The sequence below is a fragment of the Anarhichas minor genome, unplaced genomic scaffold (genome assembly GCF_050575085.1).
Source record: "Anarhichas minor isolate MPS153535 unplaced genomic scaffold, ASM5057508v1 ptg000080l, whole genome shotgun sequence".
NCBI classification, from domain to species: domain Eukaryota; kingdom Metazoa; phylum Chordata; class Actinopteri; order Perciformes; family Anarhichadidae; genus Anarhichas; species Anarhichas minor.
Window position 1 is genome coordinate 1,021,597 of NW_027466526.1, and position 26,567 is coordinate 1,048,163.

Sequence of the window (26,567 nt, forward strand, 5' to 3'; positions counted from 1 at the left end):
CACACACACACCTTCTGACATAGAAACAAGCTCACAAACGAGCCGAAAGCGACACTTGTGACTGGAAATATATGCAGGGCACGAGTACAAACACAAAGACAAAATTGCAGACATACTGATGGAGACGCGTGCCAGTGCGATGCGACACATAAATTGGGGGATGAATTATTAACTGTCGGAAATATCAGAGCACATGTTGTACCGCAAAACAGAAAGCCATTAGAGAGGAACACAAACGGACTCTATGCATGACAACAAGGCAACGATACAGAGTGCTGTAAAGAGACATGGCACTCTCCCATATACATTGTAAAGGACTTATTTAAAGAGGAACTGCACAACATGTTTTTTCATATAGTAAAGTTAATAATTCAATTAGTCGATCAATCAACACGTAATTTCACACAAGACAAATTGCGTTTTGCCCTTTATTCAACAGTTCAAACAAAAAGATACTTCTGTCTCAATAATGACTCAGACTATGTATACACCACAAGTAGCTGACATATCAGAGGACTTGCATTACAGGGTCAGTTCACCTGAAATACAAGAAAGAGAAAAAAGGTCCACCTTCACCTCGAATGATGTCCAGCAATGCAAACAGTTTTGGATACATTTGCCTTCATCAGCAGAAATGGCTGACGTGGATATCAGCTAGACACCACCACAGGCACCGGAAGGGAGAACGTATGAAACAACCCTGACAGGTGGCCCGAGTGCAGATCATCACATGCAGAAGAAATAAATCACATAGAGCGTGTGGTGATGATGGATCCGTAATGACCATCAATCCCAGCGCTCAGCATTGTCCACCTGGCCAACTGTTACATTGTAACTAATCAGAGAAGTTGAGACGTCAACTAATTCCATTCGACTTTGATGTCTGAGGCAAAAAACATAAAATTAAACAAAACCACAAAAGAAGAGCGCGTTAAAACAAGTTCAAAAACAGGATGAAAGAAGTTTGTGATGAAGATCTGGAGATATACTGTCAGTGACTCTTATTCAAATACTTTAAAATGAAGGATACCAAATTATGATAAAGCTCTTTACACAGAATAAAATGAGACATATGATAAAGTAAGCACAATTCAATCTATCAAAACAAGGATGGACAACTTTATAACGTACAATATTTGGAAATCTACATTCTCAGCACTTTAGCCCACTTTAAAACAACAACAAAATAAAGATGCTGGAGAATCACACTGCAACTCAGCATGCTGTAAAGTCACATTCATCATCCTCTCACTTTGTCCTGGTACAGAAGACCAGAATATGTTTTTCACCAGTATCAACTAGCTGCATTGTGCTTAACTTGTTTCTGTGGAACAGTTACACAGACCACAAAACAAGATCCAAAACCGGACAATGTCAGGCTGCAGCCATCAATCAGTGAACAGACAAAGCGTGTAGAATGTTCCTGAAACAGTTACACACAATGTAACAGAAATATGAGACAGAATATGATACTTGAAATAGATTCCAATGAAAATTGAGTGTAACTCGGGTGTTATTTGAAACTAATAATTTTATAAAAAGTGTCTGCTAGGTCTGTCATTGCCCATGGGGTTATTCCTCCTTCAATGACAGAAAACACCAATATCAACTCCTCTCAACTAACTGTGTAGGTGTTACCGACGCGTTATCATGAATCTCGCTTTCTCTTCTTCTTTGGGTTCATTCAACTTTGAAGAAGAGCATGTGCGGTATGTCGTAAGGGATGTAACGAGATGTCGCTGTATTCACCCGCTTCAAACATACGTCCTCTCCCTTCTGCACAGTCCTCTTCTAGTCTGCAGTTACTCCATCAGTACAGTTTCTCTATGATGAAGGCCAAGATGGCTGCTGCCAGAGTGAGCCCGATTCCCAGCTTCTTCAGTACTTCCCTGTCCAGACTGTGAGAGCCGATCAACAGAACGGATGAAGAAGGCATAGATGAAGCAGGATCCTGGATGCCATTGGCAATCGGTTGCTGTGGAGGCAAACATACAGAAAAGCAATTGAATTAGACGGAGATAATGTTTTGATGTGTCCTTTATTTATTTCCCCCAAAAGTATTTTACACATCTTATTGACTCACAGCAACCTCTGAGGTCAATTGTTGTATAGCCTAAGCTACTGTAAGCTATGTTATTGAGTTTAGTCTTGGGCTTTTATTATGAAAGGTGAGAAGAGAAGGAGTGGATTTGATATGCGCTGCATATGGGGGGCTCTAATGATTACCCTCTTCGGCAGAGAAATAAAAGACCCTGGATCAGCTACAGGGATTCAGCTTGCAGTTATTCAATCAAACTGCACGGCACATGTTTACTTATGTGAGGGTCTCAGTCCGGTCTCCCTGCTCATCAAGAAAATGAATCCGTTACATTTCAGATAATGTCCACTTACAGAGATCATGAATGCAAATCTTTTGGTCGTTAAAAATGAGCTATTTCAATTAAAATAGCACAAATTATCTTGTCAAGAAGGCCACCATGTTTAGCGCGTCCTACTTCCTGTTGTAGAGGTGGAAGATCTGAAGCTGCCGGTGAGTAGAGTTGAATGTGAATACTCCTCCGACGCATGCAAACACACAGCATTGCACACAAAGGCCCCGTCATTCTCCCACACACTTTTGGACACAGAGTTCGTTGCAGCTCGTAGCACAAGCTATGTCCATAATTCATAATTAAGGGATCGTGTTTAGATTAAATCAGCTGGCCACAGTCACAAATCAAACAGCGAGGCCCGACAGCAGAGTGGCCAGTGATCCAGCGAATTAAATGTCTGTAATCAGTGAGTTCTGTTTAGTCCTAATGTGTTGGATCATTAAAAAGACATCCATAACTGAAGGGATGTGACAGTGACAGGACAGGAAAGAGCGATGCTGACAAGAATTGAGCAGGAGGAAAAGATAAATGTCAGTGCAGGAAGAGGAAGAGAAGGAGGACCAAACTCAGTTGTTTAAAAACAAAAACAAATATCTGAAGTTTATTTTGCCACATTTGTCAACCAAATCACAATCTACTCAGGTTTCTTCATAAAATAGCCATTTATGTGAGGTGGTGCATGACTATCCGTCATGGATCATTGCTGCTGATCATTATTAGAAATACATCTGTTGATGCCACCTGACATTAGGATGTAGCGCCATCATTTAGGCGAGCAAAGGGGAATTACAGGGCCTTAGCATGTCTTCCACTTCCCTATCTCTCTCTCTCTACAACTCTGTTTCATTTGGAAATTACAGAAACAATAATTAACACAATTTTAAATTCACTGCTCATTTGGATAGTTTGTGGTTGGAAGCATTCATAAAGCCAGCCATTTGCTTATGCAAATGAGCGCATTTCAATTACGGTGCCATTATCTCTGTGTAAAGCAGTTAATGCAGTTCTCTAGTGATCCAATTATTACAGAGTGCTGTCTATTGAATCAAGCTGATGTTGAGGAAGGTGCACTGTGATGGAGTTACGCATGTCAGCTCGGGAGAAGTTATCTTACAATGGAGGTAGAGCGCGGCTGAGACTGTGGTATTGCTCGAGTTAATCAAAGCATTTTCACGTTGCTTTGCAGCAATCTTTCTATAACAAATATATAAATACATAAACAATTCCGTCAGAGTTGAAGTGTGCACCTAAAGCAAGGACTGCTGTATGTGTGTTTGGCATGTCGCCAATGGTCAAACATAAAAAACCTGAACAATGTACATGAGCACATGGTGCGGCTTGTTGAAGCAACACGAAAATAAGATGATAAGAGCAACATAACAGTAAGCACTCATTTTACATGAATACTTTCTCCCTGACCTCCCTCATTGATCATCCTTCAGCTTTATTACACATTAATATAGTTGTATCCTAATGTCTCAGAGTGCAGACCTGAAGTGCAGTTTCAAGCAAAGCCAATTGATTACTATACAAATAAATAACCCTACACAAGATGTGTCTCTTTTAATTTGAACGTTAAACAAATTGGATCGGAGAACCACAGCGCTTGTCAACATCTCTAAGCGGAGTGAAAATCAATGTGGATGACCTTGTGGTGGTTCCTATACGTCTCCTCCTGCGTGACAGTTGGTAAAGTTCCGTATCACCACGAAGGTAGGTTATGTGGGGCGGTATTGAGCAATTGATCAGCGGCCTTCCAGAATAACCTTTAATCAAGTTCACTAGGGATAGCTGAATGAGGTTTGGCTTTGATATTTACCATAGGCAGATTGACTCCGAACGTTCTCTCTCTCTCAAGTATCTCCATTAAGTCTTGTTTACCGACCTTCTGTCTCGTCTGTTTTTTATTTTTTCTCTCTATGGATCGCCAATGACAGGTCCGGTCATTTTCTTTTTCATCCTCCATCCTTTTTTTTCTCCCATGTAGGAAGCTTGGCCAACTTGAGGAATTCTGTTTACCATTGCCGATATCTGGCTGTGCATGTTGTGCATCAGTTTGCCATCTTATAGAGTTTAGAAGTTTTTATGAGAAGACAGAAAAACTCGCAAAAGGAAAAACAAAACACAGGACAATATGTTGCTTTGACAATGGAATAAAATATATTAAATACAATTCCTTTGTGTCTAATATTTATTAATGCATGCGGCTTCAAAATGCACTATTCTCTTAACATTATATTGCAAGCAAAACAACTTTCTCTCCTAGTGTGAGGGAGCTACGTAACATCCGCTTGTTAATTTAGTCTTGGAGGATGGAAAAAATGATATTTCAACTTAGGATGGCATCTACAGTTGCCGTTATTTCCTGCCAGCCTCAACTCATTGCACCATCCTCCTCTCGCTCCCTTAAATCATATCCGGTTTGCCGTCTACTATCTGCCTGATTCCATGTGAATGCAGCATAAAAGCACGACAGATTTAGTCAAAGTACAAACACATGCCTACAGTTTGTATTTGCATGTAACAGAGAGTTGGTGCTCGCCTACACGTGTTGCGTGCACATGGCCGTGTGTATGAGCAGCTGCACAGCATCTGTACTCTGCCTTACTATCCTACACATTACTCCTGCCCCCCCCTGTCCTCTCGGATCGTTGTGAATGCTACCTTGCCACCCACTCTTCTCCTCGCCGCTGTGGCTGAATGCTTTCCTCTGTTACCACACACAATGGAGGATGGATACTGTGACCAGCAACGCCTACGTGACACATCTAAAAGTCACTTGCAGTAACTTTAGACAATAGGTGGCGGGAGAATCACTAACAGCGGTCTGGCTGATGTATCCACTACAGTAGGATCATGGGTGGACTCTCTAATGGAGAAACTGATACGCTCTTTTGATGCTTGAAAAACAATAAGGGTGCATGTGTGCTACTCGTGATCATGCGATCAGAATGAATACAGGTGCTTCTGTCACGAGTTCAAATCACTGATCCAATCTCATCAGCAACAACATATTTGAAAAGTACTCTTCCCCGAGGTTACACTGTACGCCTTTTAAACATTGGCTTATTCATTAAAGGATTAATGAACTGACAGTGTCAGAAAAAAAAGAGAAAAGTTGGTTCATTCATAACAGGAATAAGTGAATGAGAAATAATTCCTGTAAAGACTTGATGAATGAAATTCACTGAGTAGGGCAAATGCCATGTCCTGCTTACGTGAGTAAGAACAGGAGCAAGTTACATTATTATTTTATGGAAACAAAAAGAGAAATGTATTAAGAGCAAAGGGCTGGTGAAATAGAAAAAAAAAAAGTTGAGTGTCAGAGCCATTATACTTCTCTACATTGACAGGCCAAGTGTGCTGCCTTCCTCTCCATCCATCTATTTATCAGTCTCTCTGCAGGTGCCCTCTCACAACAGGGCGCCGGGCGAGAGACTGAATAGCACAGTCTAAAATCTATTAGAAGTAGGGAGGATAAGTGAAAATCCAAGTGGCAGTAGGTGCGTGTCAGCACAGTGGGGGAGAGGGGAGGAGAGAAGAGAAAAACAGAAAGGAAAAGATGAGAGATGTGGCTTTCAATGATAGTTCACCACCTGCTAGCTGGCGTGCTGAGTTCGTGCATACGTCTGTGAGAGAGAGAGAGAGAGTAAGAGAGCTGGCATTTGTGAGTAAGTGTGTTTGTACGTGTAGGCCTGTGGTGGAGAATTTCTGTCTCTGCTCACAGCAGAAGAGCAAAAATAATCCTCCTGGAAAGCATCTAACGCTACACTAGGGGGACGGACAGGCTAGCACAGCGAGATCCTTTTCCCTCGAGGTCTGGGACTCTCAAACGTCTCCCTGTGTCTTAAAAACTCTTGCTCCAATTCCACGCGTGCACCTTTTTTTTTTGAAAGAAAAATCTGTCTGGTGCAGCCTCCGCCAACACACTGGCATATTCACACAAAGATACACACAGTGACGCACACTAACGCATCACGAGAGCCAGAAAGCACAATACACAGTGGTCACATTTCTCACATGATCCTCACCAGCTGTCAGCGTCGCTCTAGACACAGAGACCATGGAAGTGGTGTGTGTGTGTGTGTGTGTGTGTGTGTGTGTGTGTGTGCGTGTCTAAACAGATACTGTAACAGGCTCCTTAGTCACGGGTGATTTGACAAAGCCATAGTGACAATCACAATGAGCTGCAGCTGCATTTTCAACACAGACGGATGGGAGAGAAATTAAGAGTGATTACAATTAATATTTCTGAAACAAATAAATGTCTTTGTTGGAACTCAAAAAGAGTAATGAGGCTCAGTGGGAAACTTGTGTCACGTTCTGTCTTCCTCTTTTTCATCTGTGATCATGAATTTCCTCCATCGGCGCTACTGTGAAACTCTCCGACACTACGGTGTATGTGGGTAAAACTACACAACATGTGTGTGCACACACACACACAAGTTTACATAGGCACACATCACTATATATATATATATCACAGCAAATCATCTATGAAAGGCTTAATCCTAATTTTAATCTAGATTTGATTTTTTTCCTGCTAAAAAAATGACCTGAATATGAATTAAATTTAGAAGTAGAGGTGCGGCTTGTTGCTGGCTCTATTTTCTCCCTGTACGCAACAGAAGGTGCAAAAAAAAACAACAGTGCATCCGCTCGTGTCTGTAGACCATGGGAATGGAAATCAATATCACCAGTTCTATCTACCATAAAGCAGCTGGAGAGGGAGACATATTTTCTGTGCTGAAGGTCACTGTTTGCTAACAGTTATTTAATGTGGTGCCACTGTGGTATTTCACTGCTTTGGGGTTTTAACTGCTGACTCCAGTCAGTAGTCAGTGGGGCTGGTGTCCAAGCCAAGCAGTTATATACATTTTAGTATGGCTGTGATGACGTTTCCAGGGCTATAGCAAAGTGTTGACAGCGTCAGCAGTGGTTGTGCCCATATACATGCATTAGATATTGACACACATAAGACGTGCATATCACAGCATATACAATAGTACCTTTAATGTGATTCATAGCCATTATTAACACTCAAAAGATGTTTCCTGCTCCATCTAAAAAGATTTGGTTGCGACACTAAATCCCCAACCTACACGAATCGCTGTACTGTCGAGAACACCCAAAACCATAAGGACAGAACCACCTTCACTTAACAATACCCATTGAGTTTTACTTGCTGCATATGAAAATCCCCAAACATCATTTAAGACACCAGTGTCCCTGCTCCACTCACCGCTTCCTCTGCTGCCATCTGGGAAATGCACCAGAGCATCACCAAACCAGCAGCACAACCCAGTTGACAGACAGTTGCTTTCTATAAGGCATCAAACTGATTAAATGTAACTCCCTCTCTCTCTCTTACACACACAAGGTTTAGATCTTGTACTTGATGCACGCATTTTGTATATTACAGTGCATACGGTGCTTATCTATACACCTGACTAACAGACATAAGCAAGTATACTTTACACTCTAACACACACACACACAGTGGTGGGCCGTCAGGGCCTGCAAAGCCTTCTCTGCTGGCCTAAACAGAATCACAAAGTTAGAGCTATTTTATAATTTAATAATTTTTCTTAAATACACATGTATTATAATTTATAAAAATATTTTTCACATTACCTTATTTTCTCATTGCACAGCTACTGTCTTCCTCAGTCGCTCTGCTTCCAGTGCAGCTTGTGTTAAGTAGAGCTTTTATCCAATCAGAGTTCACCTCTGTGTCTCTAGGTAAGAAGAGAGGCCTGCAGACTCACAAGTGAATCCCTTTGCAGTTTAAGTGAATGGGGACGATATTGTTGATTGTCATAGTGTTCAACCAATCAGATCTTTAGTTTGACATGTTGGGCGTATTCTTTGACGTGCCAGAGCCTGCTAGCTGGCCTACAAGTACGTGATTGGTCAGTGAGCTAGCGTGACATGTTGGGCGGTGACAATGCCAAAATCTGCTGCCTCTGTCGAGCGGACATTTTCAGCCCTCAAACGCATTAAAACGTGTTCAAGAAATACAACTGGAGAGGCTCGACTGTCTTCACTGGCGTCCATGAATCAAGAAGGACTTCTTTCTGGAACTAAAACACACGGATGTACTGAACAACCGTGGGATTAAACTCTTTATTAACAAAGAAAGGAGGATGGACTTTGTCTTTAAATAGTGAACAGCAGCTCTGGTAAGTTTATTGCTTTTGTTTTTACATCTGCAGTAGCTTTAATATGCTTATTTATATGTTATTATTTGAAGATAGATTTTTGTTTGGTTTTATATGTGATAGGAACCATTGTTACGTCCAGTGTTGCTCTGGGGGCATATTTAGCCGGTGTCAGTGTTGCCAACTTGGCGACTCTCTCGCTAAATCTGGCGACCTTTTTTTGTCAAAAGCTACTAGTGACAAATCTAGCAACTTGTTCTGGTGTTGTTGGAGACTTTTGTGGGGTTTTGACTCGTGAAGGCACATTCGTGAAAGCACGTACGTTCTGCACCGCCGCAAGCCCCTCCGCCGCCCCAAAGCACACACAGCAGCAGTCAGAGCAGAGAGGAGACGCACTCTATCTATAGGTGTTGAGCTTCATTTTGACACAAAACAAATAATAACCGTAGCTGTGTTTCAGCTGCAGGACAGCAGTGAAGGCCCAGGTATAAAATGCACGGCCGCCACTGTACACACACACACACACACACACACACACACACACACACACACACACACACACACACACACACACACACACACACACACACACACACACACACACACACACACACACGTATCAAGCCTTGTCCTCGCAAATAGGTTTACAGCTACAGTTAACTACATCCAGAAGAACACTACATGTGTACAGTGAGGTGTTAGGTGTGAATGTATGTTTCAAACACATGACATGGTACTATTACAGACAGCAGATGCTTTCAGACAGGCAATGGAAAAAGCTGAACAGACCTAACACGGACATAACGTGTGCAGACACACACACACTCACACACACACGCACACTTGGTGGACAAGAAAAAGGTCAGTGTAATATACCAATTACTCTTCCCACTTACTCGGTCGTATCTTTGCCTGAGGGCAAAGAGGGGAAGAGGCCTGAGGTGGTTGTAAGACAACCAAAGTCATATTTCAGATTTAATTTGACGTCATCCAATACACCATTACGTTAAGTAACTTGCTGATTAAAGCAGTTTGCCAACAATCTGTGTCCTGGGAGTGATTCCAGGTAATGTGTCTCAGGTGATTAAGTAGCAAGGTGTTTTCCTGAGTTTGGGATTAAAGAGGGAAGATTATATTTCTCAGGTGCATCCCAACACTGAACAAAATGTAAGTGAGCAAAGACAATCATCCCTGTAAACTATTGTTGTCATTTCCATTAGCATGATTAAAGACTGAACACTGTTGCAAAGTAAAAGCTTACATTAAACGGTTGACCGGATGTGGAGATAATGGGAGCAGAACATCTACCTAGTCTTTCTTCACAGTTGCTTACCCAACTATCTGAAGGGATAGGATGCTGAAGCCCTCAGCCTAAAGCAACTACACCTTAGGGTATACAGTTGTGTGAAAAAGTGTTTGCCCCCTTCCTGATTTCTTATTTTTTTGCATGTTTGTCACACTTAAATGTTTCAGATCATCTAACAAATTTAAATATTAGACAAAGATAACACAAGTAAACACAAAATGCAGTTTTTAAATGAAGGTTTTTATTATTAAGGAAAAAAAAAAATCCAAACCTACATGGCCCTGTGTGAAAAAGTGATTGCCCCCTAAACCTAATAACTGGTTGGGCCACCCTTAGCAGCAACAACTGCAATCAAGCGTTTGCGATAACTGGCAATGAGTCTTTTACAGCGCTGTAGAGGAATTTTGGCCCACTCATCTTTGCAGAATTGTTGTAATTCAGCCACATTGGAGGGTTTTCGAGCATGAACCGCCTTTTTAAGGTCATGCCACAGCATCTCAATCGGATTCAGGTCGGGACTTTGACTAGGCCACTCCAAAGTCTTCATTTTGTTTTTTTTAAGCCATTCAGAGGTGGACTTGCTGGTGTGTTTTGGATCATTTTTACAATAACACGGAAGAAAAGGCCAAAAAAAAACCGTGATTGCTAAATAACTAAACATCTTTTTTTGTTTTCTTCCAACAGCTTTTGGTTAAGTGCTTTGTTATTTACATCTTCTATCTGTGGTTTAACAGCAAACTCAGAGCAAGGGGTATTTAAAACCCCCTGACATTTGAAATAAACAAAACAGACGGGGGCTGCGTAATGCCATTTGACGTGTTAGGTAAGAATTCTGAAAATAGACTAATATTTGATGGCTTAACATTCATTCCTTTGTTAGTGTGACTTTGGGTCTTCAAGTATACACAAAACGCAGGCCATGCAGTACAATGTGACATGCTAAACGAAATGCTGGAAATAGCTGCTGCTTTGAAGGCAAAACTAATTCTTTGCTATTAGAGTAAACAAAGTCATGCAAAGGCCAAGCAAAACCTTTTGACATGTTAAATCGTAAGAAAAAAAAATGGATTTGAGAGGATTTACTGTATCTGGTCTAGAAGAGACAGCATGATCTCTGATTGTTTTGTGCTTTTCCTGACAATAGAGATGACAACATGATTTGTGCATAACGCAACATCAAAGCAACAACCCACAACAGTTGCATGTCAAGACGGAGCGGTTCAATTGTTTGGTGTGAAATGCAGATTTTCATGCCTGCGTGTGCGTATACATGTTTGTGTTAGACGTGTGTGTGTGTTCTGTCTGCATGACGATCATGTGAATACAGCCAGTGTCTCATATAGCCTGCGGCTAGTAGGAGTCTGTCACACACACCGGGGGAACTGTGCGTCGTTGTGTACGTGTGTACACAGATTCAATGTGTGTGTGTGTGTGTGCGTAAAATCTTTGATTTTACCAATGAACCTGTAGTGTGTGTCTGTGTAAATGTTCTGTAAGCACTATGATGCAAAATACCAGCAATCCCACCCACTCAGCCTGTACTAGAATATACAAAGATACAATTATAAATTGAACACTTCCACGCAGTGTTTTTATATTTTTCTACCCATTCATGCCAAACAAGTCAAATACTGTGTATACACACACACACACACACACGCGAGATGGATGAACTGATTAAAAACAGAATTGCGAGGACAGAGGAGCAAGAGGTGAAGGGAAAAAAGAGGATAAATAATGAAACAATGACACGGGACACAAATACAAAGAAAAAAGCAATGAAAGAAAAGAAAAACAGAGATATGATGAAAAAGAAAGAAAGCCACAAGGAAGGCTGGGGAGACCATGAATACAAGCCCCAGAGAAAGGGAAAATGAAATTGTATACGCCAGCTGAGATTCGTCCATTCACCTCCATTTTTTTTTTTTTTTCTGTCAATTTGTGGTCATGGAGGAACATTGTTCACTACTCGTATTCCCTGCCCAGCTCACTCCTTTTTCTATTCCGTCTTTCATACCAACTGTCAATTTGCTGTCTTGTGAAAGGAGCAGAGCCGTTTTCTTCTCTTTCTCCTGTTCTCTCGGTCTCCTTGAGAAAGTATGCCGTGAAAAGAACTGATCATTGGGTGGCACTCAAGCTGCTTTTCTGTCTCCTGATCTCTCCCGTCTACCTTGCTCTCTCTTTCACTCTTGTTTCATTTTTTGGCCTCTCTCACATATCCCCTCGTCTTCTATCATTTAATTCCATCTGAGGATGAGGACTGGTGAAGATACTTTCTATTTTTCTTTCCTCCGCCGTGCTGTTGAGTGCTTTCTTTGCTATTGTGTCCCACTAAAAGACTCATTACCATCCTTCCCCTTTTGCTGAAAGTGCTGTTTCTGTGAATGATGGGCTGACAGCCGGAGAGATAGAGAGCGGGTAAGAAAGAGAAACAGAAGAAGAGATGTCATTCATGTCAATAAAAGCAAATTTTTCTCTCTCTCTAAAACCTTGGTCTTGTTTCATGGAATGGCAAAAACACCAAGGCCTTTTAATGAACATGTGGCACCCGACAAAGGCCTGATCTTGGGCTGCACACAGACAAAGAGCAGTGTGCCATGAGATCACTATGAATCCATCCTCACTACTCATCCATCCATCCATAATGTCTGTACCTGCAATACATTCACACATCCATGCATCCATTCATCTCCTCATCCATCAGCTGTGTGCATCCAAGCCATCACGTCTCACAGCCATACATTCAACTATATCTGTCCTCTTTCAAGTCCATCGGTCCACAGCCGTCCACACAAGCTTTCACATGTCACTCCTCTATCCATCCATCCATCCGGCAGTATTGCTTCATTCCCACACACATCAGCATGGATGCTGGATGGTGTGCAATCATCTCTCTCTCTCTCTCTCTCCAACTCAGAAATGATAGATCTCTCACTTTTCGTTTTCGACAAATGGATATTACAGACCTTAGTGGGTTCCTCCGCCTATCCAATCACCCACTTATCTACCACTCTCTCGTTCTCACTCTCTCTTACGATGCTCCTCTGCATCTTCGATGGAACGACAAAGCTCGGACCCTGTCCTTCTATCAGCTACTCAGCTATCATGCACCTCATCACGCAATCTCTCTCTCTCTCTCCTGGTCCTTTATTCCTATGTTTTTCTCTCGCTCTTTGCCAAAAGCCTGTAATTATAGAGCATCTCTCTGCCTTTCCCTAATCATTCATTCATCTCACATACAGCTCAGTGTGTGGTGGATTCACGCGGAGACTTGTAGAAAATAGATGTCTTCAATCTGTACAGGCCAGCCACCAGTGTGTATCCTTAGATATGTGTGTGTACATTGGTATGCTAGTGTCAGATCTAACTATGCATACTGTCAATCAGACCTGTTCACTTATAATAAGAAATGCTGGACACACGGCTGTCAAGGACATCACATATACCAGAGGGCTGTACAATAAGTGTGTCTGTGTTGCAACTACTGCTTTGTTTCCAAGCCATTAGGTCACTTATCTTTGAGCACTGTGCTCCAGTGCCACTCTGGTGTCATTAAGAGCTGACAATGCTGGTCAAGGACTATGGATTACAGATCATCAGCAGCATCACTGGAGATCACTGAATATAACAATATGTTGATTGAAAATATGCTGTGGAAAGCAGAGACGAGCATTCATTCTTCTATTTTTTTGCAAATCCTGATACACCACTGTATTTCAACACACACTGCTCTGCCACTGCATCTCATCTCCACAGGGTGTTAAACAGACACAGAGTGATTATGTGTCCTATCCGGCTATTGTCATTATAAAAAGATTGAACAAAGTAAGTCCAGATATCTACTTAAATTCTCCTCTGGAGCACATTAAGGGTGGAAATGATGACCGGACCTCCATCTTCCTCTTGATATCAGGACATTGATCAGACAAAGGTATTTACAGTACAGACAGTGTGTTTTTTTTGTCAGTTTGTGAAAAACATTGTGCATAACAGTATGAAGAGTGTGTGTGTGTGTGTGTGTGTGTGTCTGAGAGAGAGTGCATGCGTGGTTGCATCAACCCAAATAATATTACAGCGTGTTGTGTAAGAATGTCGAAGAATGTTAAAGGAGTGTGAGTGTGGGGAAACAAATGCAAGTGTGTGTATTGGATGTGCTGCAGACTTTATGAGGCAACTCGTTTTACAAGGTCTAGTCCCCACAGCTGAACTTTTCAGTGCTGAGTGACGCACCGCTTGGCTTGTTGTGAGACCGTTTTTCTTATCTCATTTTCTGCCTCCAAAAAAAATTCTCTCTCTCCGCTTGCTTTACTCTTCATCAGTGTCTCCTCTCTCTCTCCTCTTCATCAGCGTCTTCTCTCTCTCTCTCCGCTTGCTTTCCTCTTCATCAGTGTCCTCTCTCTCTCTCTCTCCTCTTCATCAGTGTCTCTCGCTCTCTCTCTCTCTCTCTCTCTCTCTCTGGCAGTAAAGGCTGATGGAGTGTGAAATTAGAAAGTGTATCATATTCTGCTCTGTGGCTCCATGTCCTGAGCTATAAGCTACAGCTAGTCGGAGTGAAAAATAACATGCAGTGAAACAGATACATTAACATGTGTGTGTGTGTGTGTGTGTGTGTGTGTGTGTGTGGTGGAAAGGAAGGTAGAGGACAGTTTAGCCAGCTACAGCTTATCTTAAATTACTTATCTCACGCCTGATACACTGGGGCTTTTCCACAAACTGCAGCGAGAATGGATTCAAAATGTGGACACAAACGCACACACACACACACACACACACACCTAATTAATTTGCTGACTGAACAAAATTTGAATAGCCTGTTGTAAATACAACTTTTATAGTTTGGATAAGGAGAGAACACACAGTTTGAGGGCTTGACAGAAAGGTCCTCTCATTACCTAAAAAAGACCAGTACACATCTGGTAGACACATGTACACTCATAAAGATCGATACAGCACCACAGATAAAATTGAATTGAAACGAGTCGGTGAGCTTGGGATTTGGGCATTGACTGTAAAGTTATGGAGAGTAACAACCAACCAAAGATGAATAATGCTAACAGCTAAAACTCCAAAGCAACCTGGCCCCTAAATCCATCTGACTGAAGACAATATCTGAAATCATACTCTGTTTTATTTACAACAATATGCGCTCATAAACTAAATTAAGATTGACGTCTAACTTAGGTTAACAAAACCCAACGAAAAATCCATCCCAGTTACTTAAAACTTATATGCTTTATTTTGTGTAAAATAATGTAATCTTACATTAATTATTATAAATTTGCAGCTGAATCAAATTGCATTGAATGGACTTCACAACACAGTGTATCGCATCTTGTGATCTATTGTCTCTGTATCTGACCATGGAACATGCATCAAGAGATCAGATCGTCTTGGTCACAAACAGTACTTTGGAACCTGACACTTTATTCCCCTGGCACGATGTAGAGTGGTGTGATCCCAACGCAAGATGGCCTCTCGTTGAAAAAGTGTCTTAACCTGTGTACCAGCATTACTCTCTTTCCTTTCTAGTTCCCACATACTCTCTTTTATGTCATGTTTTACCGGTAGTTCTATTTATTCCTGACATTTAAAGTTCTAAATTCTATAATCAGAGCATTAATATAGCAGCCAACAACTCTTTGCTATATAAAGATACAGCAGAGTAATGTCTACCTGAGCAGAGATTGAAGTCACTCTCCCTGTGTGTGTGTGTGTGTGTGTGTGTGTGTGTGTGTGTGTGTGTGTTGTAATCTGAGCTTCTCCTGGCTTTGTTGACACAGCCAGGCCCAGTGCATGTGAGCGTGCTCCATTGGCTGGCTCATGGCTCATACTCATACGCCAGTTACAGCTGATAAATCGTTACAGAAGCGTAGCACTCACCCTCAGGAAAACACGGTTAGCTCTGTCATTACCGACGCCGTTGTTTGCAATGGTACCGCTGTTACCGCTGTTAGCTGCCTGCTCAGCCGCTGCCATGTTGAGAGCCGTTGGGAGGCAATAGAAATGCTTCCAATCTTGTATTTAGCCCCTTCAGGTTGATCTCCAGGTCAGGTTTAGTTTCAAACCAAATGTTGTGCTATTCCTTTTGTTTTATGTCAACCACCCAGTAAACGCTATTTTAAACAGTTTACTTCATATTTTGTGGTGAAGCGTGAAGCGACGACTGTGCTTACATTACTGCAGCATTTAATTGGAAAATGATGTGACTCGAGGCCTGCATTGAACTGTATTTGTGTGCGTTTACCTGCATCAGGCCGGACACCTCTCCCTTCTGAAGTGGTTTGGCAATGGAGGGAGTGAAGGGCTTACTCTCTTCTACCGGTCGGCCTTTCAGGAAGTGTTTTCCTGCCTCGTAGATGTCCACCTCAATCATCTTCCCTTTGAACTCAGCCCTCTTAGGCACCAGCACCTGCAAAACAAAGAGCCACACATCATAACTGATACCACTGCACATCTGTATAACCCCCAAAAAGAACCACAATGAATCATAATTCACAATGTGGGATTTCACTCACTGTAGCAGTGACTGTACCTTAGTGACCAGAGGTGACGTATATCCAGCAACTTGCTCATTCACTTGTTATTCAACTAGAAAGACCCATCTATATCACCTTCCATTCCAACAAATAATCAACCCTCTGCATATTTCACCACATCTGTCGATTACATTTTCAATTAACCGCCGCTCTAAAACTGTTTTCCCCAATGCTCTCCCACATTGTTATTTAGCCAGTCCCTGCCCGCTTACAGACAAACCCAGGGCTGAGTGTTTTCAGTTCCATTTATAGAAGCCCTCAAGATGAAAAACTACGGCAACAGCTGCGAGATAAACCATCGGGATTTTGCTGGTTTGTCTTATTATTTCACCATGGCAACTATAAATCTCAGCAGGAAGGAAAAGAAAACAAAGTTATAATTACGGCCGAGTGTGAAACGGAATTTGCTCTTAATGGCTTACCCCTGTAAATAAAGATCTAATGCTTTTCCTTCCAAAAACAATTTTCAAACTAACCACACAGTTGACAGATTTACAATGATATATGCCGTTCACAGCTGTTAGAGTAATGATTTACTTCTTTAATAATAATGGGGTCATTCATTAAACCTAAGATCAGGTATAGAACAGAAACCTTGGAGCTGCTGAGGATTCGTTGTCTTGCCCAAGTTCACTTCAGCAGGGCGGTTGCTTGCTGACTCAGATCACCTGGTGGCCTGTCTACGACTCTGCAGGGCTAAGATACTGACTGGGCAGAGACGAGCTTGTGAACTGGTGGAGGGAGTGCTACTGCTGTGACGGCAGGAGTAAGCCTGGCTCAGTGTTAATCTGTCAGTCTTCATCCAGATGGTGGAATATGATCGGAGATCGGCCCAGGCAGACACACAGCCAGCGCCACACCTGCCTAATCAACACACCTGCTGCTCGACACTCTGGCCACTGTGAGGGTGTGTGTGTGTGTATGTGTTTGTAGGTAGCCAACAACCAGGCTGAGAGCAGAGAGGTAAAACAGCAGGGCTGTGGGGGAGGAAGGTAAGTGACTGTGTGTGTGAAGGTGAGGCCCATTACAGGGTGATTAAATGATGAAAGAGCTTGTCCGATTACATTGGAACCCCCCCCACCCCCCCTCCGACTTCCTCACTGAACCACGAACACACACACACACACACACACACACACACACACACACACAGGTGGGTCGGGTGCCTATTATACCCGTCAGGACAGATATCCATCCGATGGTGTAAAAGTGAAACTAGGCCATTTGTTCACACTCACACCTCTCTACCGTGTTCCCCACTTCACTCCACCCACACACCCACTCTCTCCTCCCTCCCCCCCCCCCCCTTTCCACCTCCGTTAGTCCCTTGTCTCTGCTCCCACTACTGTTTTCATTTCCTGATCCTTGACTTCCCCATATTTCTCCCTTAACCACCCAATCCTCCTAACTGAACTCTTCAATGTTTTGCTGTTCTCTTTCTCTTATTATACTATATTATATGCAAAACTATATTATATTATAATTATTATTATTACTACCATTACATTGCATCTAACACTATGTCTAAAACCATACTATACTACTATACTATGTAAATATGTTGTAATGTCTTACCACATCATATACTATATTATATTTATATTTTGTTAATCAATACAAACAAAACTAACGATTATAACTTAACTTTAGTATATATTATTTTGGTGTACACTGTTTACATATATACTAGACCCGCAGCTATTATCTATTCTTACACTAGTTGTATATATCTCTATGTTATTTATTCTTTATTATTCCTTCTCTATTTATTTGCTGTAACACCAGATATCCCCTCAGGGGATCAATGCAGGCTTTTCTATCTTATCCTACTTTCCCTTTATTCTTCCTTTTCTATTAAATCTTTGGGATGTTGTTATCCAGAGTGATATACAGTGTTGATTAAACTTTAATGTTCAAGTGTGATCGCATTATAGCGCAAAAAACAACAACGATATGGAGAATAATATTAATATATATACACAAGTGAGGAGAAATAACAGGACGTTATCAAAATACAACTTGCGATGTGAGTCAGACTTCTGTAGTGTGTATGTGTCCTGTGACTGGAGACATACAGTATACATGATACGGGGGTGTATCCCCTGGGGGGACAGATTCAAGAACATATTGGTACGTCGTGTTTTCATGTTCTTTTTTAAAGTGTGATTTAGGAGTACATGCCAAATACTTTATGTCCCAAAAAAATGGGAGAGGGAAAACATCAAACATATCAACGTGCTTTCCTCTTGAGTAAAGTCAACTGACACACATGCATGGAGGAGTCGGCACGTCACAACACACACATGAACCGAGTGACACTTGTAACTTAAGTTTATAGCCTGCAGAAGGAGGTGCAAAGGAGGAGGAGAGGAAGGGAGGAGAGGGGAGGAAAAATGATTACCATCCCCTGCCCTCCCTGCTAATAAAAACCATAACTTCAAACATGTTTCTGATGATGGTTAAAGCAGGAGGAAATTGATTTATTTGAAGATGTCTTAAAGTGAATTTTTCACAGGTCGAGAGTCTTTGAAGCCATGCGGATGTGTGTGTATATGAACAGCTGTATGTGTGTGTAGGATGGAATGTGCATGTCTTTAGGGCTGACCTTAATGTTAAAACTGTAAAAAAAAAAGAAGCAAAAAGTACTGCCGCTATCAGCAGCCAAATGCGCTCATGACCACCGCAGGGTGTGTGTGTGTGTGTGTGTATTTGTGATGTTAAAGCTAACCTACTTTAGTCAATACATGCTTAAGCTTCTGACACCTGCTGTGAGAACTCTGTCACATGCAAAGCAAAGCTTATGACCTGATTTACTAAGTGTGAAAATGAGGGAGGGTTGGATTAGCTTCACATACGGGAACATTTTCATCAAATACAGATTCATTTACTGCTTTTCATTATACGTGTTCGATGGTGGATAGAGTCTGTAGGCCAACTAAACTATTTTAGGATTCATCTTTAGGATGCCAAAGTGTCAACAAACATCCAGCTCGCTGAATCTTTCTTCAGCAGATTTTGCCATCATACCAGCCAGAGCAACTTAGCTTGATTATAAGTTTGATGAACAAAGTTGGATAACAATTTATAAAAATATTAGCCATCATTATCTCTGAAGCTAAATACAATACAAGAGCAAATGAAAGTGAAACTAATTGAACTAATTTATTTTTTGGTTGTTTAAATATATGAAATGTAATGCATGTAATGTGCTGGTGAAAGACATACATGGATTATGCGTCCAAGTCATTTATTACAGTTTTGTTGTTTGAACAATTATCTTACCTGTTCGTAGAACTTGTTGTGAGACACATAGTATTGAGCATCAAATGACTCCTCCGTCACCAACACATGTTGCCTCTCCCCGACCTACACGGAGAGAAAACACAAAATCAAACACATACACGATTATTGACTCATGAAACATCAGCCCTTCATGCAGCATTTGTGCAAATGTGTTTTCATCTATAGACGTGGCCATCTGTGTGTGTGTGTGTGTGTGTGTGTGTGTCCTCAGCCATATGCTGACTGTAACCAATGAAAACAACAGGATTAATATCCATGGCAATCATCTTTTCTACTTTCTTCTCAATCTCTGCATCTCTTTTGGTTTGATTTAGTCTGTTTCTTGCGAATGATGAGCTTGTGAGTTAGGAAGGATGCATATTCACTTAAAAACATGTTTTTTTCTGATTTACTTTAAGGACTTCACATTTTTGCTTAATATTCTTCTTCTATAACTCTGCTAGAAACGTGTTCGAAATGAGGGTTATTTGCTTTAGCTGAGCGGACATAACAACCTTGTTTCATTGCATATTGAAACAGATCTACTCATTCCATCTGCTGACACACATTGTTGATGTAATGTGACCGTATACAAACACAAAATGCTTAACTTAGTTTAAGTACAATATGAGTATCTACAGCACCTTCACGAGCAAGGCTATACTGCTTTTGTTATCCAGGCTGGAATATCTCATTCGGTTTCAATTCAACAGAAACAAGCTGCCTCAGTCATACAATATGCTTCCATTCATCAAGATCTCAACTCAATCAAAGTTTTGCACTTTCATGTTTTCTGTTAGTGCAGTTCAGCATTTAATTACAATCTCAAGGTTCTGGAGACATTTCACTTTTAGCGCTTCTGCTGAGAGGATAGTGATTACGATTACATTCCTTTCCTTTCAAAAAAGAAAGGCTAGGCAGGATACAATTAAAAGAGAACAGACTATTCAGGAAATCAGAAAATCAAACACTACAACATGGCCTCCCAATCAAGATATTTTGTATGGGAAACTATGAAGAATGTTGTGGACTCAAAGACGGAGAAAGAAGAGAAGATATTTTTTGTTCAAAGTACTGCAGGCGTGAATAAAGCCACCTTCGGATTGACTTAGAAAGGAAATATGTTTTATTTTCCATTTGTCCCCCATGGACGAGTATCTTGACAATTCATTTTTGACAAATATTTGACCGTGATCATGGAGGGTCCACATTCATTTTATATTTCTGTGGATGTACAAAGTGAATACTTTGTTGTTAACATGGTCTAATGCATCCCCTGACGTGTCTGGATTGATGAACAATTAATTTTGTAGCACATTAGAAACACTGCATCCTGGCTTATAAAAACATGCCAATAATCGTGTCATGTGAGGAACCACCACAGAAAGTTTATCCCGGCCAGCCGTCCATCATAAACCACCTGGGTTTTAAATAGCAGCAACATGTAGTTCTGTAGGCTCAATAGGCAGTATTTGCATTTTAACCATCGGTGATGAGCCCCGTACTGTAAAAAAATGTGCTGACTGATCATGTCTGTAGCAATATGTCAGAGCCTTAAAAGTCACGGCTCCGACACATTGCTCAGGGTGTTTCCATTTTTGCAGACACCCATCTTCTGTGCTCTTTTCTTCCCTCCTTCCCGTCCTTATCATTTTGCTTCCATCCCTCTCTCCTATCTCGGGGCATTTTCTTTGTTGTTCATACCTCACTTCCTTCCACTATAATTCCCTCTCTCCTTACTTTCTTTCTTTCTTTCTTTTTTTACTGATTTTACTGTGTGTGTATGTGTGTGTGTGTATGTGTGTGTGTGTGTGTGTGTGTGTGTGTGCGCGCGTGTTTGTTCCAACAGGCAGCACCTGCACAGGCATGCTGACAGACTTAAAAAGAGACCAAATAAATCACTGTTTCCTGCAAACAGAGCAATTTTCAGAAAAAGAGGGTGGAAAAAAAATATCCTTTGAACATTATTATTGGATGGCGATCATTTGATTTGGGCCCTTTTGTTTGCTCCTTTGGATTGAAGACAGATGTCTCTGCCGTGAGGCTAAAATCCTAAGCACATGAGGCAAAGACAATGTTCACAGCATTGTACATATATTAAAGGAGAAAAGGACGTTTGTCTTATAAAAACACTTACATTAAGGATTTGCCTGTCAACATTTTATCATTCTGTTTCATTTCTTTTAAGTTTAAAGATTCTCACTCTCCTTTAAAATGTGGGTACAGTACAGGGGGGGGGGGGGGGGGGGGGGTCATCTCACCAAAGCCTCTTAAAGTTCTTATTTAGTTTTCAGTTTTACACTTTGCACCAGAAGAGAGATCTGGATGAACTGAGAGCTACATGTGTATGATGTGAATCTGTATGGATCTGCCTGACTTAATTAAACCTAATCCACCCCTAAACAACCAGCGAGGAGCAATGATCTGGGATTAAGGTTTATCCTAATATGTTGATTGAACTGTGAAATAAGAGTATGATCATGCATGAACACACCCAAGCATAAACCTCTCAAATGACAACGTAGTGAATGCAGTAAATGAAAAGTGCATGAGCTGCACACACTTATGTGCACCGCACCATGAGCTATGTGCGTATGTATTTGTATGCAGTGTATGTGTTGGTCTCTGCTTGTGTGACGGCTGGTCTTTGCTTGCATATCTGGGTGTGAGAGTCTGCATTTAGATTTGTATTTACTCGACTTATTGAAAAACGTCACAGAATACCAAACAAGCCGTGTATGTGTACGTCTTTGCACAGCGAGACGGTTATTTACTTCGCCATCCAGAGAATAACGTACCGTGGTACACAGCAGATCCACGACAGATTTGTGGGATCATGAGTTTAATTGATCATTAATCCACATCACAACAGGGATAATGAGAGAACTGTGGATTTGAATTGTAGTCAACATTCTCATCTGCGTCACAAATAAAAGGAGCAATTCACTCAAACACCATACTAAATTGCATCCCTGCCTTTTCTTCTTTTTTTAAGCATGGAACTGGATTATGTTTCTAACCAGACTACTAAACAGCCAGACTGTTGCATGGGATTAATTATAAGGAGCTAATAGTCAGTGTCAAAGGAAACAAACAACAAATGAAGACTACAAATAAGCCGATTACACACCTGCCCATCAATATGACAATACTGAACAAAGAAAGACAGTAAAGGTAGAATATCAACGAGTTTACAGAAAATTCACATTCAATTCAGAATGACCTTTAGCACGACTGTGATCTTAATACAATGGCAGCTAAATGTTAACCCCCAGTACCAAACACGTGTGCCTACAATGAGGACGCAATACACTATCTGAATTACATGCTCACTCCCTTTAAAGCTCACACTAAATTCTCACCTAAGGATGAGATATTCTGTATAGATAGTAATATAATAGAACATGATATAGAGGGCGCTTTTTTTTTTTAAACATATATCCATTTGACTCCAGATGAGACAATGTATGAAGATAATAATGCAACGTGTCCGCGGCTGTACAGTGTGATACCAATCAAAGCAACAATGATGGCGCCTGCTCTGAAATGAGCTTGGTTCTCGTTGGTGAGAGGTATCCTCAGATCTTGCTACATAGATGTAATCACCACACACTTAATTATTCTGTGACATAACTACATAACTTAACACAACAATCAGTGGGATACTTTAAGTACTCCTGTTTGACATTCATTCAAGTAGTATATAAACATTAATAAAAGATTTAAAAAATGTTATCCAACGAGTCGATCATTATAGTTAGGATAGAGACCTCACATAACTCCACTTGTTACAGTATTAACATACACACACACAAATGGTGGAATATGATGCTGTCTTGCGCACAAATCACATCATCAAACAATCAGCAGCACACACACACACACACACACACACACACACACACACACACACACACACACACACACACACACACACACACACACACACACACACACACACACACACACACACACACACACACACACACACGTCTGTATCCCCTAGTAGAGAGAGATTTTGTTTTGTTGCCTGCTAAACAATCGTTGCAGGGAGTGATTTTAGAGGGCCAAAGAGAGATGCTCTGATCTTTTGCAGGTTCTCTTTGAATAAGCTTCTTGAAAGAGGAAGAAAAAAGCACCCCTGTTGGTTTGGGTATTTTGTTATACCCTCAAAGTCAAAACCAAAGTAAAAGAGGCTCAAACTTTTGGTTGTTTGCCACAAAGACTGAGGGGATTAAGGGTGGCTTTGGTTAAATGTTTGTGGGGACGAATGTAAAATCAACACAGATCAAAGTTATACAAATGAATTGTTTGGAACAAGCCCTGAACATAAATACTTTACACAGAGTATTACACTAACAACACGAGATATTTAGACACATAGAAAGGATGAAAGGATGGATTTGAAGAAGGTTAAAAGAAAAAGAAGATGTTGAAGCAAATAGGAAAGATGACTTACTCCATTAACTCTTTAAATACTAGAGTTGTCTGTGAGTAGTTTTCAAATCTTTGGCCTCTGCAAAGCGGCGTAGACCAATCATCTCATATCTTTGTTAATCAGGCATCAGGTTTACATTCTACTGTAATATGTCCAAGGAGACGGGTCCTCTGACTCGCTGGCTGCACTTTCGCTGGGTTTACAATCCGACATGACTGGCTCCAACAATCTATGATGTCAGATTAGTAATGATGTTTCAATTATTGGTGACCACTTGAAAGTTTGATAAAACACATGATTCAGAGTAATTAATGTGTTTGGTTAAGGCGAAGCATTGAAATGTTGATTACGCGGGTAAATCACAAGCACAAACGGAAGGAAATACTGATATGAATGGTTTTAAGCTTCGGAAAATAAACCACACTTTGAGAAGCAATGAGTTAGAAATTTCAGTGGTAACAGAATGTAAACAATGAAAAAAAATAAAGTTGGCAAGGCCTTCAGATTTGCCCAGACCTACACACAAACACTCCTGCCATCAAGACAAGTGAACTACAGAGTCATGAAGTAGTATTTGAAAGGCAGATGGCAACTTTATCCAAACACCTCAGATAGTACAGTGGGTGGGTGAGAGAGAGAGAGAGAACACATTAAAACATGATTTATGTTTAACCAGCTGGAAATCCATCCACCGACCAAATGGCAAGTGTATTCGTGAATGTATGCATGTACATACTTCTTCTGCAAATGTGAATATACAATGAAATTTGAAAAATAAAGTCCGTCTGTTAACACAAACAAACTTCAAACCCAATCTATAGCACTTCCCTGTCTTTGCGATAGTACGCTTATTTTAGAGAATCTCTTAACCTCCTCTCGAACACAGCACAGTGCACACAAGTCCACAGTGTTCTGCAGAGCACTTTCATTCTGTGAAAGTCACATTCTTGACCTTACTGAGGGCCGACACAAGTAGCACAATTTACATTATCGCCAGTGTAGTTTTCAAGGCTTTTAATGTTTGGTGAACAGGGATTGTATCGTCATGTTTTAACTACCACTCTGGACCATAACAATTCATCAGCAAGATGCTTATTAATATTAATGAAATATTTTTGTAGGCCAAACCAGAAGTTAGCACCACACTGGCTCCTTCGACAAAAAGCCAAGGGCATTTTTCCATTGGATTTTGGATTATTGCAGAAAATAAGCTGTGTGGCAAACAAACGTTTATGATACTTACACGTTTTGCTCAGCAAGATAATCTTCACAAATGAACACCACGTTTATGATTTTTAAAGCGTGAATGCAGTCGTCAGAAGTAAAAAGACAACATTATGCTATCAACAAACCAAACTAAATCACACACAGACACTGACAAACAGAGCAACATAAAAACAAAGACGAAGCCTCAAACCTACAAGACCCCAACACGCCACTACACCGAGCATCTCTTAGGCTAGTTTAATAACAATTAACCTGATATACCTCCCTCAATACACACCGGGCTGAAGCCTCACTCGGTCTGTGTTTGTGTGTCTTGAGGCTATACACCAGACATCTAATGCTTTCCTGGCTCTCGTAGCCCCCCCACCCCCTCTCTCTCTGAACAGCGCTGGTGAAATATGAGAGGTTTTTGCCAAGACCGAAGCGCTGTGCACCTGCATCAAATCTGCAACCCCCCTCCAGGCCTTCTTCAGCCTTCCCAAAGTTCACCAGACTATGCCTCACATACGCATATCCACAAACGCTAGCTAACGGGAGCTTGTACTTACAAAACTAGCTAAGAATGAAGAATGGCACTCTTACTGTCCTCAAACTAAACAAAGCACTATTTTTGGTTTTCATGCATGCTGAGCTCACAAAACTTGCTCGGTCAAACGGGGACTAAACAATCATGGAGTGGAAGAAAGAATGACAAACATGCAGCATGGGACCCGCTATGGGAAAAGAGATGTTTCAACTTTTGTTTGCTCAAGGATTTTTCAATGTTGGTGCAGGTTTGGTCCTCAGTGGCAGCTCTGATAACACATCTCAAAACATTCTCATGGGACGACTACATATGTTGACAAAAACCTCAAACTTCATCTAAAAAGACAATACAATTCATTTCTCTCCAGTGTGTTACCCATCCATAACCCGTGTCCTAATACAGCAGGTTTACAATCCCTTTACTGTTAATCCAATATGGATGTTAAATTAACACTGTATAAAGATGGATACATTACATTGCAGCTAATAGTAAAAAAACTGACTAAGTTTAACAAAAGGAATAAAGAGAAAAGAGAGAAAAATTAAGAGTAAAACAGAAAACAAAACAGAAAAAAGGAGTAAAGAATCATGATAAAGCTGATTTCTGCATTTCTATTTTTACAAACCAAAGATCATGATACTAGTGCTGCTCCTGGACAGTACTGAATCTATGCACTCAAAACATACTGTATGTCGGCACAGCAACGCAAAATCAGACAG

The 26,567-nt window shown here is 41.0% G+C and overlaps 1 protein-coding gene across 1 annotated transcript in view; it reads right to left on the reverse strand.

The window, feature by feature from the left end:
* Positions 1 to 414: 414 nt before the first annotated feature.
* The window catches only part of cdkal1 (CDK5 regulatory subunit associated protein 1-like 1), a 200,574-nt gene continuing 174,421 nt past the window's right edge, over positions 415 to 26,567 (reverse strand). Inside the window, exons 13-15 of the mRNA XM_076081315.1 lie at positions 19,658 to 19,741; positions 16,084 to 16,248; positions 415 to 1,975 (exon numbers count right to left, since the gene is read on the reverse strand). Coding sequence (XP_075937430.1) covers positions 1,811 to 1,975; positions 16,084 to 16,248; positions 19,658 to 19,741 — 414 coding nt within the window. The 3' untranslated portion in view covers positions 415 to 1,810. The remainder of the gene's footprint in view (positions 1,976 to 16,083; positions 16,249 to 19,657; positions 19,742 to 26,567) is intronic.